At 38.8% G+C, this 18489-nt stretch overlaps 1 protein-coding gene across 1 annotated transcript in view; it reads right to left on the bottom strand.

Moving 5' to 3' along the window:
- Positions 1–18489, bottom strand: part of EP300 (E1A binding protein p300) — a 65112-nt gene that overhangs the window by 33832 nt on the left and 12791 nt on the right. Inside the window, exons 2-6 of the mRNA XM_065944571.1 lie at positions 11018–11655; positions 5943–6119; positions 4434–4695; positions 3184–3297; positions 2042–2287 (exon numbers count right to left, since the gene is read on the bottom strand). Of these exons, the coding sequence (XP_065800643.1) occupies positions 2042–2287; positions 3184–3297; positions 4434–4695; positions 5943–6119; positions 11018–11655 (1437 nt within the window). The remainder of the gene's footprint in view (positions 1–2041; positions 2288–3183; positions 3298–4433; positions 4696–5942; positions 6120–11017; positions 11656–18489) is intronic.

The following is an 18489-nucleotide window of genomic DNA, read 5'->3' as shown; positions in this document are numbered from 1 at the left end:
TGGCTTATCTGTCACTATGAAATACTCCTTTTTAAGAAAATTACATATCCTTAACACAGATCTGCTTCACTGGTGGCAACAGGATGAAGGTAAAGAAAAAAGTGATTATACTATTACTGATTTATTTTACTGTCTTCTGGTGGCGCATGAAAACAGACATTCCCTCCCAAAGTATCCAGGTTCATTTAATCTTTGGCACTGATTGCAAGTAATGGTTCAATCATAACTTTAGAAAGATACTTTTATACAGATTTGTATTTAAGACCCTAAGAGTGAGCATTCACTTGAGATACAAAAAGGTAGGAAAAGAAACACTACTGGCACTGAGAGAGTAAGTCAGAAAGAAAAGAAAAATTCAAAGCACCTGATAATCAAGGAGAAAACACATAATATTTTAAGCCCTAAGGAGAATCTTAAGCCTTAGGAGAACATGTATTTTTTCCTAAGCCCTGACAAAATCTTTATACATTAAGTGAATCCAATAGTAATCAGAAGATTAAGAATGTGGTTAAACAGGGCCATGGGGGCCTTATAGTAAAAAGCTCTAATGCAGAGTTCTGGGAGTTGCTCCCCCTTTCCCCTCTCTGCTACAGAATTTCTATTACCCGAAATATGTAGTAGAGATCCTGCTGTCTTGTCTGTTTGTTCACTTACCTGCTCATCCACACTAGAGATGTCTCAAAAGTAGGGACAACTTTTGAAACCCTGAGCCACAACTACTGAGCTCGCAAGCCTAGCGCCTGTGCTTCGTGACAAGAGAAGTCACTGCAAGGAGGAGCCTGCAGAGGAGCCCATGCTTGCTGCAGCTAAAGGAAGTCTATGTACATCAGTGAAGACCCAGCACAGTGCCCCCCAAAAACAGTAGAAGAAATCAAAATTTAAAAAAAAAAGACTCAGAAAGGTAAAAAATAAATCCAAGAAGCTAACTTCCAAATAAATTAAACTCCTCTCTCAGTAACTCTTTTTTTCTCAATAACTCTTTAACAGGTTAGCATTCCTTGTAATAAAAGTGTATATTTTCTTAAGTTAAAAATAATAAAAATCAACAAGATTTACATTTTTATGAGTAGTGTGCCCAACTTTGCTTTCTCATTTAGAATAAAAAATAATGTGCAAAAACTAAAGCCTACTGTACCTATCAACAGAATGGCAAAAGTAAGTTTCACAGGAAAAAGCATGATAGATTACTTCAAATCAGACTGCTGTCTAGTTACAGAGAACTTCATCACCATGAACGATTTTGGAGTAAGAAGCAAAGTATTAAGTCATGGGCTTACCAAAACTGCTTAGATGTTTACATGCTTGACAGTAAAGAGATAGTCATTGGGCCAATCTCTTTCCCCATATAATTATAGAATGAAAACCATCCTCAAATTAGGGTATCAGAATACTGCTCACTCTTCCCTTCCCTCTGTTCTATCATAGAAAGAGGTTAGGCAAACAAGTGGATCTGATAAACTATTTCAAAGGCAAATCACTCCAGCTACCAGATAACACTGAAATCTATATAAACAATAATCAAACACTTCAAACTGAAAGAATACTTCCAGCCCAAACACAACCATTTCTTTCTATAGTTTAAAATATCAAAAAATTTGGAAACTTAAATGTCCACCTGTAACAAGACTGTTCTATACAACAAAGTAGTATAGAAGCATCAAAAAGAATACATTAGGTACAGAAACAGAAAGATGTTCACACTGTATGAAGAAAGAGTCTGTTAAAACTCATGGGATCCCATTTCTAGAAACAGAAACTAATATATGCACAAGATTAAGAAGGATATACACCAATAGCTGTTGCCTCTGGTATATGGACTACAAGGGATTTTTACACTATAATCTTTTAAAAGTTATTTCAAAAAATCACGTAACAACAACAAAAAAGATGGGGAGACGGGGGAGAGAACAGAGAGCAGGTAAAAGAGACATACACATACACGCAGACTAAAATAAACTAAGGAGCTACCCTTGCAGGTTACACGGCAATCACACACACAACTGGTGCCACCTCTGTCATGACGAGGAGGACACAGACTTACTCATGTTGCTCATGGGCCGCATCCCTTGGGGAGACTGCCCAGACTGCTGGTTCTGCTGATTCTTCGCTTGCACCTGGGGCTGGGTTGGCATCTGATTTACTTGATAGGGCAGTCCAAGGGCTGCATAGGCTCTTTCTATAGAGCTGGGATCAATCTGACTGACAGTGCTTAGGCTGGGAGTGGACTGTTGACCCACCCCTAGAGAGCTAGTATTGCCAAGTCCAACTGGTGTTCCAGTCAAAATTGCTAGGGAAAACAGAAGAAAGAGTATTACAACATTAAAGATGCTGAGAAAGGAAATACTATTATGTCTGAGTTTTAAACACAAAAATAGTGCTGTGTGATTATGAAATACATACATCTTGTTTCCCATTATTTCCTTAAATTTCTAAACGTAGAACTGATTGGTCAAAGGGCATCACTGGTGTGAAAAACTTTTGATCCAAAATATCCAAAAGCCTCCCCACAGGCTGTATCAATGTTCCCACCAAGAATGAATGACAGCGTGACAGGAAAGAAATGGCATTTTATTTCATTACTTAATTTGATAGGGAACTTTTGGGTATTTCCCCTTCTAGTGAACTATTTCCTAGTCCTAATTCTCTACTAGGATATCTATGGTTTATTTACTAATTTATGGAATTTCATTCCTTTTTGAAATATGCTATATGCAGTTCCAAATTTATCTTTCAGTCCTTAATGCTACTTTTCAATCCTAAATCCTAAATTTAGGATTTAAATTTTTAAATCCTAAATGAGACGTGGTGGCTGCACTTTCTACTTTTGACACTTTTTTTTCTCTAAGAAAAGCTTATCACCCCCAGGCTTCTAAAAATAACCTCAAGCTTTTCTTTAACATTAATTTCAAATTATCTAAATATTCAGATCACAGGTAGAGAAGAGTAATAATCTGCCCAATGCCAAAGCAATGATGTTTCTGGATCTTATTTTAAGTAGTAAATACTTCAGTTCTAACCTTATTATTATGAAGTTTGTGGTAAGTGGAAATAATCTAGTATGATAGCACTGGCAGCCACAGGAACTTCATATAATCAAGAAGTATGTTAAATGTCACCAAATTGCACTGGTAAAGAGTCTAAGAATACTTTGATATAAAAGTTTCAAAAGATTTCATCACTTACACTGTTGATTTCTCTTATCTCCAGCATTTTTAAGGGGTAGACACACAGGACAATCATGCCTTGTACAATTCTTCCAGTGTGAAATGATTTGTCGAGAAGATGCACAGTGTGCCACTAATAAGAAGAAAAATGATTTTTTACATTATTATTAGCTAACTTATCGACCATATAATGAGTGCTACAAATGTTATTAATGCATCTTGTTAACACCCCCTAAATATTTTACAGTCGAGAAAACAGGCAAAAACTGGTTAAGTAATTTAAACAAAGTCACAGAGCACTCAAAGTGGGATTCAAACTCAAGCAGTCTGATTTCCAGAGCCTCTATTTTTGACCACAACACTGTGTGAGAAAAATCTTTAAAAAACAGATTTCTCTTAAAAAAAAGGGGGGGGGGGGTACAGGACTTCCCTGGTGGTTCAGTAGATAGGAATCTGCCTGCCAATGCAAGGGTACCCTGGTCCAGGAAGATTCCACACACCACAGAGCAACTAAGCCCGTGTGCCACAGCTTCTGAGCCCGCGAGCCGCAACTCCTGAAGCCTGAGCTCCTAGAGCCTGTGCTCTGCAACAAGAGACGCCACCACAGGGAGCAGCCACTGCGCGCCACAACTAGAGAAAGCCTGCGTGCAGCGATGAAGACCCAGTGCAACCCTCCCCCAAAAAGGGTACAAATGAACTTATTTACAAAACAGAGATAGAGGCAGAGACTACTGGGCAGGGGAGGTGGAAAAACTGGGAGACTGGGAAGGACATATATATACTACTATACTCTATAATATAGATAAAGAATCTACTGTATGGCACTGGAAACTCTACTCAATACTTTCTAACGTGTGAAAAGAATCTAAACGAGTGGATATATGAGTATGTAGAACATTCACTGTGCTGCACAGCAGAAACAAACACAACATTGTAGAGCAACTACGCTCCAATGAAAAACACAAACAGATCCCTAATGGCTCTGTAAGTATACTGAGTTGTCACATTCTTTTTAGTATTTGCCTACGTGACAGCAAGCTCTCAATATTTAAGGCTATGCTGGGGCAAATAAAGTCCCCTGCAAAAGAGAAGTCTCTAAAACTTCCTCTACCACCACATCTCTAGATACTCACTCACAAAATGACACTGAATTTTATAACATAGAATAAAGCATTATCAGTAAGGAGTCTCAGGAGAGAGAAAATGTGATCAGCTCTAACTATAAATAAATACTGACTGCTGGGCATAAAAGCCTCCAAGCCCACTCACCTTGGCAGGACTTGCCCGACTGGCAGTGTGTCATGTGGTTGAGGACGTTCTTCATCGTCCGACAGTGGGGAAGGTTGCACTGCCTCACCTCCCCGTTGGCCTGCTCCCGGCGTTGGCACTTGTGAGCATGCAGGAGGAGGACAAGCTGCTGCTGGATGAGCTTGCGCTTCTCTGGATCAGCCGTATGTGCTCCAGAACCCATCCCTTGGGCCACCGGAGCCACCAGGCCTGGCTGCTGGACCTGTGGGGCCTGCTGCTGGCCCTAAGGGATACAACGGTAAAGACACATTCAATGTTAGGTGTCACTGGGTGCTACCTCCTGAATAAATACGGACCTGGAGATTTTCAATGAAAACGTTTAACGACAAGTCATCTACTAGGTGCCAGACCCAATTTTTTAACACAGGGGATTCTAAGATAAATAAACGATGGCTTCTGCCATCAAGAAGCTTAATTTAACAAGAAAATAAATTACTATTACTATATTAACAAGTAATATAATCAAAGTATGTATAACATACAGAGAGCAAAAGAATGAGAAGGACATGATAAAGTCCAGTGCAAGGGGGAAAATAAACAAATCTGTTGTGAAGGGCATGTTCAGGTTAGGTTTTGAAACAGTGAAGTTTCTTGGGAGACCTGGCAGGGGCCTTTCAGGTGGGTGAAAAACTAGTTTTTGTAAACTCTGGACAAAATTCGTTTCTTCCTATAGAAAAGTAAACATTTCTGGAGACAGAGAAACGTGTTAATCTTTCTGTCTCCAAAACTTTGAAGAGTATCTGAAATACAGCATTCAATGACTATGGGACATGAAGCAAGAAACCTAAAATATCTGAAAAGGAAATAAAATTCCTATAGTACAATTTTTGAAGATGAACATGGACTATTTGACACATTTACAACTAGAGATAGTCTTACTTTAGAAAAACAGCAATGTTAGAAGAGTTGGAGATTTTTCCACAGCAACAGTCACTGTTAAAAATAATGTGTAACTTTGAGAGGAAGGGAAGTTACTTCTCTCTAACAGTACCAGGTATAAATCAATAGATATCCGGATGACTGACCAAAGAGGAAAAAGGTTCCACTTTCCTATCCTATAGAAAGAACTGCGTATACAAGGAGTTGAATATGGCAACCCCACTTCTGTTTGGACTAACATCCTTACCGGTCAATACCCAAGTAAAAAAATACCATGTGAAATGGAAGGCAGGCATAAGCTTCCTTGATCACAGGGACCATCCCATTACATCCTAGAGTTCTGCTTTACAGAGGAACAGAAAACATAAAAGTTTAACAGAATTCTTAAAAAAAAAAAAAAAAAAAAATCTTTTGGCTGTACCAAGCATGCATGGCATGTGGGATCTTAGTTCCCCAACCAGGGATGGAGCCCATGCTCCCTGCATTGGAGGCACAGAGTCTTAACCACAGGACCACCAAGGAAGTCCCAAACACATTTCTTTTGCTCAAGTGTCAGATGGAAAACAAACCTGCAGACAGATTACTACCCACCATATTGGGCATTCCTCCACCAGGAACTGCCTTTTTGTCCATTGCAAACGGAGATAAGCTATTTGGTAGTACAGACTTTGCCGGAATCTGGAGACCAAGGCCACTGGCTCCCATCTGCTGTCCAGAATTCTGAGTGTATGGTGAACCGTAAGGATTAGGGTTGTTCATCATTCCCATCTAAGAACAAGAAACAGAAAAGAAATTACATCTTATTCCCCACACTAACAGGACATACTATTTCCTTTCCTTTTCCACTTCCTAATTTACAAAGACAACTTTAAAAGAAATTCTCTGTATATAAAAAGACTATAATCTAGGGGCCTGAGGTACAGTAAATTTAGAGTTATTTCCTATAAATATGAGAAGTTATTAAAAATGTGTCTTCATTTAGCTACAATTACTAAGCAGGTTCTGCCATTCATCTCCACTTTCAATGCACTAAATAACTTTCATTTAATGTGCAAACTATAACTTAACAAATTCAACTCAATAAACCATCTAATCCTTAAATATATTAGAGAACTTGATATATCAAAGCATTTGGATGCTTATTCCAGCATTAAAAAAAAAAAAAAAAAGGAAGGGGACTTCCCTTACTGTCCAGTTGTTAAGACTCTGTGCTTCCAGTGTAGGGGGTGGAGCGGCTGGGTTATAAAAACAAACAAATACCCAAAACAAGGTAGAAAACTGGTAGTTTGGGGGATGTGTCTTTTTTAAATTCAGGGACACAGTAGAATAGTGAGTAAAAATTTTTTTGAATCTGAATTATCTAGATACAGTGTGTAAACTTGAAAGCCTGCATTTCTTGATATCTCACACCTAGCTGCTTTATTAAATTGCTTCCTTGGCTCTTAAAGTAATCTGAGTGTATCTGCAATCCCTATGTACTTTAAAAAGGAAGTTTGGGGACTTCCCTGGCAGTCCAGTGATTAGGAACCTGCACCTTCACTGCAGGGGGCACAGGCTGGATCCCTGGTCGGAGAACTAAGATCCCACATGCCGCAGAGCATGGCCCTGTCGGACCGTAGCTTAAAGAACACGGCATTAATTAGTCAAAAGCCAAATGTCTTACTGATAACAATGATGCAACTCACAGTTCTATTCTTCCACATAAGACCCCTATGTAAGTCAATCACTGCCTACTAGCAAGCACTCAGGATAGAAACTAAGGATGCTAAAGGAATCATGCCACATTTCTCATCTTTCTCAGACAGATCCAATTCTATCAAAGGGTCCTTCAAATTCTACCTCTAGCCACCCAGTCCCATGTATCCATGCCCACTGTCACTGTCTTAATTCAAGTCCCTGATCACAGCTTTTGTAGACTGTATCTAACAGGTTTTCTTGACATCTGTCCTCACTTTTTTCTACTCATAAGAGGGAGAAAACGATGGTTTACCAGACCTTTCATTATCTGCATGAGAACTTGACTACTTCTCCATGGCAGAAGTACTGCTTATCTCCCTTACCCATTAACTTGCAAACCTGAGAGCATCATGTTTCTTGAATCTCCAACATTGTTTCAGCTTTTCCCTTTCCCTATAACTAGGCAGTGAGGGGCATACCTTCCTTCCCTATTTTTTGGTTCCTGAATGCTAACCTGTAAAGGAAACAAAATACTAAATTCACAAAAAGGCAGGGATGATGATAGGGAATGAGACTGAGGGAAGTGGCATTGTTCCAGTGAAAACATAAAAAAACAGGCAGCCTCAGTGGGATGCAGCTAGAGTAAAAACGTATTTGGTCTCCGATAACTGGAATTTCCTATGTGAAACTGACCAGTGAAAACGTAGGGATAATCAAATACAAAAACAAGATTACATGAAAAGTTCCAGTTTCTTCTGGTAGTTTCAAATGGGGCTGGAAGCACTGCTGCTACATATTGCTTTTAAAGTACTAATATTTAAAAAAAAAAAAAAAAAAAAAAAGATAAAGTACTAATATTTACACTAACATAGTTCCAACAGTGTGCTCGCCTACACTTGGGGGAGTTGGATTTCACTTGTGTTTCTTATTAGCATGGAAATCCAGGGTAGATGTAAAACGAAAGCCATTTAAGAGTCCACAATTTACATAAGTAAAACACTGGAATTTGTAATATGCCTTCATGTCTCTTGTTAAGATGCATAATGTCTTAAATCAAGTACATTCTAGTCGAGTTTGGTCCTTCACACATTTGTTCACACAGACATCACCTTGATTGCCTACACCAAGCTTCAACAATTCCTGATGTTGCTTGTTCCCTCAATCACAACGCATAACCTAGAAACTCCAAGTTCACTCTAGCAGATCCTGGTCTCAAATATACAGATTGCACTGACTGCCAGTCAGATGGCAGTAATTCATTCCTAACACTTCTGGCCACTGTGACCCACAAAGACCCTCAGGCTTTGTGTGTGCCATCTCCCTCAGAGTTTTGCTGCCTGTGTTAGAAAATAAACACAACCACCCCCTCACCCCTACTGTTTCTATCTACTCAACCCCCCACTCTCATATACTGTACTTAATTTCTGCTACACTGTAGTCAGTTATCTCATCTTGTTCCCTTCTCTACAGCTAATGTGATCCAGATGTCCAACTACCTACCACCTACCTGGACCACAGCGATATAGATCTCCACCTCAACTGAAAAGGCAGAGGACCAGGAAGCCACAGACAGTTCTAGGCAACTAAAACCAGAGGAACTGCAGGGGAGTATTTTATCTTTCTTTAAAAAATAAATCTGACTCTACAGGTTGTTTCTTAGTGTCGGATGCATTAAAAACAGAAACTTAGGGAGAACACAGGAACACATAAAACCCAGGGTGGTAACAAACACTGATAAACAGAAAAGCAGTATACAACAATGTGAACAGTTCAGGAATATTTAAGAGACAAAAATCCCTTAATAAGACTTGCATTTATCAACAGTAATGCACACCAGCAGTAAATGTGAAAATGTGACTCCATGAATCCCCAAATAATAAAAACAAAATTAAACTACATCCTGACCTGGTCTACCTATTGGGTTTGATAAATACATCTATATCCAGTCATCCCTCAGGCACTGTGTCAACTGGTGGGGGGTGGCGGAGGCGGTGGCAAGGTGGTATGTACAATGATAAACAAGGAAGGCTAGGGATCTTTCAGAACTGAAAAAGACTCCTAATCCTAAGCATTTTCCATACTCACTCCTATGACTCTCACACTATTGATTTAATTCAGGGACCTCACCTCCCCACAGGGACTGCTTTTCAAATTGATACAGCACACCTAAAACCACACCTATCAAGACTGCAAATCTGGGAGTAAGAGCCTCCTTTAAAATCCATCAAGACTTGGGATAAAGACTTGTCTTTTTCTCTCTGCCTTATATTTAATACTTTTACTTAAACTTTATGGGTTCAGTACTCATATAGGTGATACTCACTTAAAACAAATATTTTAGTAATAAAGTCTTTATATTTGAATTCCCCCTCTCCATGAAAATATAAGCTCCACAGAGACAAAGATTTTTTGTCTGATTAATTCACTGCTATATATCCCAACTGAAACAATGCTGATGTAGAAATTTGTGATTTAGATTATAAATAGAACAGTGACCCACTCTCAACCTAGGCACTCTAATGAGCCTTTTCTTATTTTTTTTCACGGCACTATCTAGAATACTATTAATTTACATCTTATGTGTACCCTAGAAAGTAAGTTCCATGAAGTGAGTTTATTCACTGCTCTAGCTTCAGCATCAAAGCTACAACTCAGTAAATATTTGCTCAATCAGTGAAGGTGTAATGTTTGTCATCCCTGACCCCACATAAACATCAGGAGGGCAGGGACTCTTAATAGGCATATCCCTAGAATCTAGAAGAGGTACTTAATAAATATTCTACCTCTTGTTTCTGGTTCTCATTCCAAATATTTTAAGTAAACCACATCAACACAGCAACATAAAAGTGCCAGAAAGGGATAACCTAGAGTAGGTAGTTGACACCAAACAGAATCCTTTCCTAAGTTAAGATGTCTATATCTTTTACCCTGTAGCTATAAAACAAACACACACACACACACACACACACCCACATATATATATTTAAGGGCTTTCATTTATCTACGTGACCTCAGGGTTCCCACTCTCACTTCATCCATGTTTTACTTTCATTCTAGAACTCTCACCATCATGATTCTCAGGAATACACAAGTCCTGCAGCTGCTCAAATTATTCCTCTTAGTAGAGCACGCTTGCTCCTAACTCCATGTGAAAATCTCTCTCACCTCTAATGTCACCTTACAAGTGAAGCCCTCTCTTTCAATCAACAAGAACTTAGGAATAATTACATGTCAGAGACTGGCAACTACAGTGTGATGCCATTTCAAGAAAAAGGAATAAAATGTGTAGGAAAAATATGAAGGAACAAACATCAAATATATGCTGATAAAATTTTAATTATACAGAGTACATATTTAAATGTACTTAAAAATGTATTTAACATTCTCTACTTAATAAGGGTAAGAAAGTAGGCTTTTTAAAAAAGAAAAGCCTTTCAAATAACAGCCAAAATCAGGTTAATTAGAACACCTAGAATGTTGGTTGGGGTTTTATGGCAAACTAGTGCATCTTAGGGTTTCCCAGGAGGCTCAGTAGTAAAGAATCTGCCTGCCAATGCAAGACGTGGGTTAAATCCCTGGGTCGGAAAGATCCCCTGGAGAAGGAAATAGCAACCCACTCCCATATTCTTGCCTAGAAAATCCCATGCACAGAGGAGCCTGGCAGGTTGGAGTTCATGGGTGGCAAGAGTTAGACATGACTTAAGTGACTAAACAACAATGCATCTTAATATCCATCAACCAATAAGGGAAAAAAATAACACATCTCTTAAAAACCAGGGACATTCCAAGCAATGGGAACAAATGAAGTCTATCTGAAGATAGTTTAAAATTTGCGACAATAGATCCCTGGCGTATATGTGTGAAATGCTACGTAATATAAGAAGATTAAACATGAACAGTAAATAAATGAATAACCCCAGGTCCTTCTCCTCCACCCCTGGAACACTCAAGATATACTGACAAAGCACACAAACCGAAACCGCACTCACCTTAAGAGGCTGGGGGCCTCTCAGTCCTGTCTGTCCTCCCATTTGGGGAGAGCCTTGCTGCAGTGGCTCAGTCATTAAGTTGCCAGCATTTCCCATGCCTGGGTTTGGGTACTGCATATTAGGTCGCCCCCGGCCTGCTCCAATTGAACCGTTCATGACTTGATTAGGCATCATCCCCTGTCCATTGCCGGCAGTCAACATTCCAGGATTCATGCCAGCATTCATCCCTGTGTTCATTCCCATGGCAGGCTGATTGACGGGACTGCTCATCATACCTGTTGCAGACGGTGTGGGACCCTGATTTGGTCCACTAGTGCCCATCCCCATGTTGGGAGAAGTCAAGCCTGCCTGGGCCATTGGGCTTTTGACCATGCTATTTATCAAACCTAATCCAGGACTGTTCTGTTGGGCTTGGCTGGCCATGCCTTGGCCTGGGCCACCAACCCCCATATTGAGGTTAGGGGAACTACCAGACCGTAGCAATTCTGACAGTTGTTTATGTTTAGAGGCTGCATCTTGTACTATGCCAAGACTTGTCTGAAGCTGACTAATATCACCACCATTGGTTAGTCCCAATTCTGTAGAGTTGATTAATTCATCTGGTAAGTCGTGCTCCAAGTCAAATAGAGAGCCGAAATCTAGAAACAAAGAGGAAAGATAAAGGTTAAAATATGACAGTCAAAATCACAAATTTCTCTATACTTGTTCTTGATAAGCATTAAATATAATTTCTAAACCTCACTCCATGGAATACTATTTGTATTAGGTTTTCATGTTATACTAAAGTTTTATTTTACATGTTTGTGTGTACATATAAAATACATAAGAGTACTATCATGCCAACAAGTTTATTTATTTGTTTTAACAAGTTTAAACATTTATAAACTGTACCTAAAATAAAACCAAAGAGGAATACATCCTAGTGTGATACGCATTACGAGTCGCTGGAAGTTTGTATTGACAGTCATGAAAAAGATATACAATTAAAATTGTTTACTATTCCAGAATTTCTTAAAAGGGGTTAAAATAACTAATCTATACACAGACTAAATCCAGAATCTATACACAAACTAATTCAGAATGAAACAAAAGATTAAAAATAAAATAATTATAAAAAAGACATCTGATAAAAAAAGAAAAAGATCTGCTCTTTGTAGACCACTCAGTGTAAGCTCCAGGAAGACAGGGGCTGCTTACCTCTAACTGCTATCACATAGCGCCTACCACAAAGCTGAATGAAGTTGTGTTCACCTGACTTCAAGCCACAGATTAGTTTTCCCTAACCAAAATCTAGCTCAGTAAGGTATGAAACCATGCGTCTAGTTCCTTCACCAACCTACAAACCATTACCACTCCATCTCTGCCCTACCCCTGTGCCAAAAAGAAGATGCGAAAATTATAGGGCCCCTTGTCCTCGGCACCACTAAACATTCTAGGCTCGATAATTCTGCTTGTAAGGAAGGAAAAATTGTCCCATGCACTGTACTCAGCAAATCCCTGGTCTCTCCTGTTTATGCTAGTAGTACCTCTAACCCATTTGTGACAAATGGTCTCTCCTGTTAATGCTGGTAGTACCTCTAACCCATTTGTGACAATCAAAAATGTCTCCAGATATCACCAAATGTGCTTTGGAAGTGCAAAACTGTCCTTGGTTGGTGACAGTATGCTGATGGTGGAATGTTTCCTTGTATACTCCAGGGGGACAGTAGAATGAAAGCTGCTCAAAAGTATATATGATTGCAGTGTTATGTAAATAAAGGACTGAGGTGTTTTGTGTTTTAATTCTCCAAGTATTTTTAACATTAAAAGGGAACTGCTGAACTTACTTGGTGGTCCAGTGATTAAGAATCTGCCTGCCAGTGCAGGGGACACGGGTTCCATCCCTGATTGGGCATGGGGGCATCTAAACCTATGAACTGCAACTACTGAGCCCAAATGTCACAATTAGTGATCCCAGGTGTCCTAGAACCTGTGCTCAGCAATGAGAGGCCACTGCAATGAGAAGCTCCAGCACCACAACTAGAGAAAGACTGCACACAGGTAAGAAAAACCAGTGCAGCCAAAAATAATTTTAAACAAAAAAGATCCTACTGGGTATTTAAAAAGTAAATATAGTTGAACCTATAACTGATAATCCTATTAAAGATAATTCATCCAAAGACAAGATACCACTTTAATAATGATCTTCTTGGTCTACTTACCCTCAGGTTCGTAAGTACAATTCTTCCTCTATGTGAACTTCCTGTTCTTTTTCACTCTGTCATGGCACTGAAATTACATGTGTGTCTCTTTCTCTTCCTCCTCTCCTTCCATCTTTTCCCCACCACCACCCCTAACCCCACCTCACCCTCACCCAGACTGTAGCTCTGGGAATGACATGTGTTACTTACATACCAACTCCTTAAAGGGTGATATTTTAGTTGAACTGAACTGTACCTCAGGATCTCAGGACGTGATTTAGAGTACAGAATTATTTTCTTCTGAAAAATCATGTGGCCCTCCATCATAAAAATAAACTATCTCATGAATAGTTTTGGAATATAAATAAGGTTTCAAATAAAATTTACCTGACATCACTACTCAAGACAACTGCTTAATACAATTATATATTTCCTTCATTTCCTTCTATTTACATAATTCACAACACTGGAATCATACAAACTTGTAAGCAGCTTTGCATTCTACTGTCCCCCTGGAGTACACAAGGAAACATTCCACCGTCAGCATATTTTTAGTGTTTAGGAAAAAATAATCTCTACCTATTTAGAAATTTTAAATATACACATGGGGAATTCCCTGGCAGTCCAGTGGTTAGGACTCCAGGTTTTCACTGCCTGGGTGCAATCCCTGGTTGGGGAAATAAGGCCCCACAAGCCTTGTGACAAGGCCAAAAACATAAGTAAAAAATACACACATACATAAGCGACAAATTAAAGGACAAATCACAAGAAACTGAGTAACAATAAGAATACATTTCAAAACTTTAAAGCTAGAGATCAACAAATATCCAAGATATTTGAAAAAAATAGTAAGAAAAATAGTAAGAAAAAGATGATCAAATACAAAAGCAATGCAACAACAACAACAACAAAAATGGGAGGTTATTAACAAAGCCAGAAGTTGGTTCTTTGAAGAGAGTAATAAAAGAGAAACTTCTGGGAAAGTTAAGGGGAAAAGACAATAAGAGAAAGTGGCATTACGAATCAATTTTATACCAAAAAAAATGGAGACAAAATTAATAAATTCCTGTTAAGCACTCAATAAACCTCAATCAAAAAGAAATTATATGTATCCCTGCATCTCCAACAAGTCAATGGTAGAAATTATCAAGAGATTCAACAATACATCGTTTGAATACCTGATTCAACCCAACTGCGGAAATACATTTTGAGAATCAAGATAATACAAATACTGATTAATGGATAATATTGAGAAAATCATTAATTGTGTTGGGTATGACAACAGAACAGTTATTAAAATAAATCCTAGGAGATACATACTTAAGCATTTCTAGTGAAACAAGAAGTCTGGGGTGTACTTTTTAAAACTCCAGCAGAAAAAATAGAGGTGGGGAGGGGACAAAATTGTTAGTAACCTGAAGTAACAGACACATGGGAATTCTTTTTCCTATTAAATTGAATTCTTCCATTTAAAAAGTTTAAAAGGAAACATAGAAAGCCTGAATATTCCTATTACTATCAAAGAACCATTGCTTAATTTTTCCATAAAGACCAACTATAAGTATTTTGCAGGCATGTCCTATTGAACTTTCAAGGAAAAGACAATTCAATCTCACACAAATACTTCTAGAAAACAGAAATACTCTAAAAGGTACACATGGCCAGTACAAGAAAAGAAGGTCATGAACACAGGAGCAATTATCCTTAAAAAAAAAGCAAACCAAATTTATCAATGTCTTAAAGGTGTAATATCATCATCAAGTTGGGATCATCTCAGGAATCCAGGAAAAAGAGGTTTGCATATTCACTAGAGTAACAGAGAAGAAATAAAACATTAGGTTCAATGACTGTAATAAAAGCACTGGATAAAAGTCAATACCCAATCACAATTTTAAAAACAAAACCACAGCAATCAAAACCTGATGAGAAAAAGAACAGATATACGTATAACTGAATCATTTGCTGTACGCCTGAAACTAACGCAACAGTATAAATCAACTATGCTCTCGTCTACAGTTGTGTCTGACTATTTTTGCGACCCCATGAACTGTAGCCTGCCAGGCTCCTCTGTGGGAATTTTCCAGGCAAGAATACTGGAGTGGGTTGCCATTTCCTTTTCTAGTCTATCTTCCCCATCCAGGGATTGAACCCACATCTCATGCGTTAGCAGGTGACTCTTTACCACTGAGTCACCAGAGAAGCCTGTGTAAATCAATAACACTCCGATATAAAATAAAGGACACACACACATACAACTGATAAGAACTTCCTTAAATTGATAAAACAGGCTCTTCCAAAACCTAAAAACTGACAGCAATTATGGATAATGCACCGACATTAAAAATAGCCTCTTTAGCATGAGAACAAGACAAAGATATCCAAAACCACCACTTCTATTCAGTGCTGAACTGGAGTCTCTAGTCAAAGCAATAATACGAGAAATATTCATGAGTCAAGACTGACAAGGAAGAAACATAACCTACTGTATGCAAACAATACACCTGTCAACAGTGAAACTCCAAAGCAAAGAAGTGGAAATAGTAAGAGGTTAGCAAATTAAATTGCATTTCTGCATATCAGTAAAAAATGATTAGAAATAATTTAAGAAATGGGGGGGATCTGACAATAGTAGTAGAAGATATATGTTAACTATGAAACTAAAGACCACCTAAATAAACAGAATAACATCACAAAAAATATGGATACAAATCCTCAATATTATATAAAGACATCAATTCTTCCCCAGTATTGACCTATAGATTCTAACAGGGGACTTCCCTTATAATAAAAAAACAAATTTTTATAAGGCATTTCCAATATGTCATATTGTTTGCAGTTCCTCAATAAATACATTATTCTCATTAATCCTCCAAGAACCTCAGAAGTAGTTAAAAGCCACATATGAGAGTTCACTGAGGAGAAATCAACTAGGCTTCAGTAATACAGAAGCCTTACTCTAGGCCCTTGTCTTGAGGGTTTAATTTAACCTGTACTACAGTCAAATCTGCTGCACTTGGTTACTGTTGCAAAATATTCAACATCTCATTACAAAATTAGGTTCCACTGTGAAGCAGACAGGAAAGTTAACATTGGTAGACCTTGATAACGGTTATAGGGTTGTTCTTTTAATGGCAATCCTGTATTTTCAATAGATCTAATTCAGTGATCACTACAAAAGATCCACTCAGGTTTCAACTCAGTCTTATTCAAGTACTCCTATTCTCTAAGATGGTTCACTGTTACAATCTCAACTATGTACTTCCTATCTTCTACCTTTTGTTATAGCTAAATATTTGTCTGCATCTTTTTTACCAAATTTTAAGTTTTGAAAAATAAGGGTCTCATTTAACATTTACATTTCCCATAGCACCTCACATATACTCAATAAATGAATATGATAATAAACGTTTCCAGCAATTCTGCAATTGTACACTATATTTATATCTGATTGGGTAATTCACAAATTTATAAAAATTCTCCTAACCTTTCCTTAAAACTTGTTATTTTCAATGACTGTATTAATTAAATTTGGAGGACTGTGTTAGAGTGTCACGGGCTTCCCTGGTGGCTCAGTGGTAAAGAATCCACCTGCCAACCCAGGAGACACAGGTTTGATCCCTGAATCCAGGAAGATCCCACATGCTACAGGGTAACTAAGCCCCTACACCACAACTACAGAAGCCCGCACACATACAGCCCATGCTCCACAACAAGAGACGCCACTGCAGTGAGAAGCCTGTGCACTGCAACTAGAGTAGCCCCGCTCAACGCAATCAGAGAAAAGCTGGCACGGCAAACATGACTCAAAAGGGTCGTATCTACTTTGACCCACAACTAAACAGATATTACTATTTCATTTGATTACCACTGACTGTCCTGAGCTGGTCTGATTGTGCCTCAGAGTTCTGCACATTTAGAATTCCCAAGTGCCATCAGCCATCACTGGTACCTATCTAACAGCACAGTTCAAGGGGTCCAAATACCTGGGGTTTAAACCTAATTCTTACAAGCTGACTTAATTTACCAATTGAGCTCATGTTACCTCTTCTGTCAAAAGGCTAGTTATTCTACTCCCATGAATGAATGGAGTTTTTTTTAAAGAACTCATGAGATGGTGCTTACATATTAAAAAAGTAAAATTCCAAAGTACTTATGTGTCTATAAAAAATGTGTAAATTCATTAACCCTCTTTTAAAAGTTATATACCAGGTGGGACTGAGCAAAGGATCCTTCAGGATCACCTAGCAGTGTTTACTTGGAAACAGACAAAATATAAAAGCAGAACCATATTGGGCTTCCCAGGTGGCGCTACTGGTAAAGAACCCACCTGCCAATGCAGGAGACTTAAGAGACACGGGTTCAATCCCTGGGTCAGGAAGATCCCCTGGAGGAGGGCATGGCAACCCACTCCAGTATTCTGGCCTGGAGAAGCCCATGGACAGAGGAGCCTGGTGGGCTGCAGTCCATGGGGTCGCACAGAGTCAGACTGAAGCGACTGAGCACAGAGGGGACATACTGGGTGGGGAGGAACTGGGAGAGGGAAGACGCATTTTCCTCAGGGCTCTCAGAGAACACTGCCCCTCCCAAGGAGGGCCCAAGATTAGAAATTACTGATTCTCTCATTTTATAGGTGCAGTTAGTGATACCTCACTGGCTTCCCTCAGACAGTACTATTTTGTTGCTGAATAGGGACTCTTAATAGAGTCCCTGGATTCCAGCTGAATGTTCTATGTAAGTAAGCAAACAGAATTCATTTTTAGCAGTTGTTTTAGAGTAGCAGTGAACATTATGAGAACTATAACTTTTCTGAACATTTTTAAACAAAACTTAAATATTTACAGACTAAAAAAATTACCCAAACTGTTATGAGTTCTATACTGGTGAGTTAAGAGGTGTGCTCAGTCACATCTGACTCTTCGTGACCCTTTGTACTGCAGCCAGCCAGGCTACTCTGTCCATGGGATTCTTCAGGTAAGAACATGGGAGTGGGTTGCCATTTCCTTCTCCAAGGGATCCTCCCAACCCAAGGATCAAATCTGTCTCTCCCGCATTGCAGGCAGACTCTTTACCTGCTGAGCCATCAGGGAAACCCCAAAGGGTTAAGAGTACTAAAGCTCAATAAATTTAACATGAGGGTTTTATTTAAGCAACCAAACTTCCAATCTTTCCCTATTAGGTCCTTCTGCAAGGGGCTTCCCAGAAAAAAACCAGGTTGCAAGTTCATGAGCAACATATAGGAAAAAGATGACTAAAAATGAGAGATTATATCTTTAACTAGTTTTTCATAAACAG

The sequence above is a fragment of the Muntiacus reevesi genome, chromosome 1, assembly GCF_963930625.1.
Source record: "Muntiacus reevesi chromosome 1, mMunRee1.1, whole genome shotgun sequence".
Classification (NCBI taxonomy): domain Eukaryota; kingdom Metazoa; phylum Chordata; class Mammalia; order Artiodactyla; family Cervidae; genus Muntiacus; species Muntiacus reevesi.
This window is presented reverse-complemented; position numbering and strand designations above follow the sequence as displayed.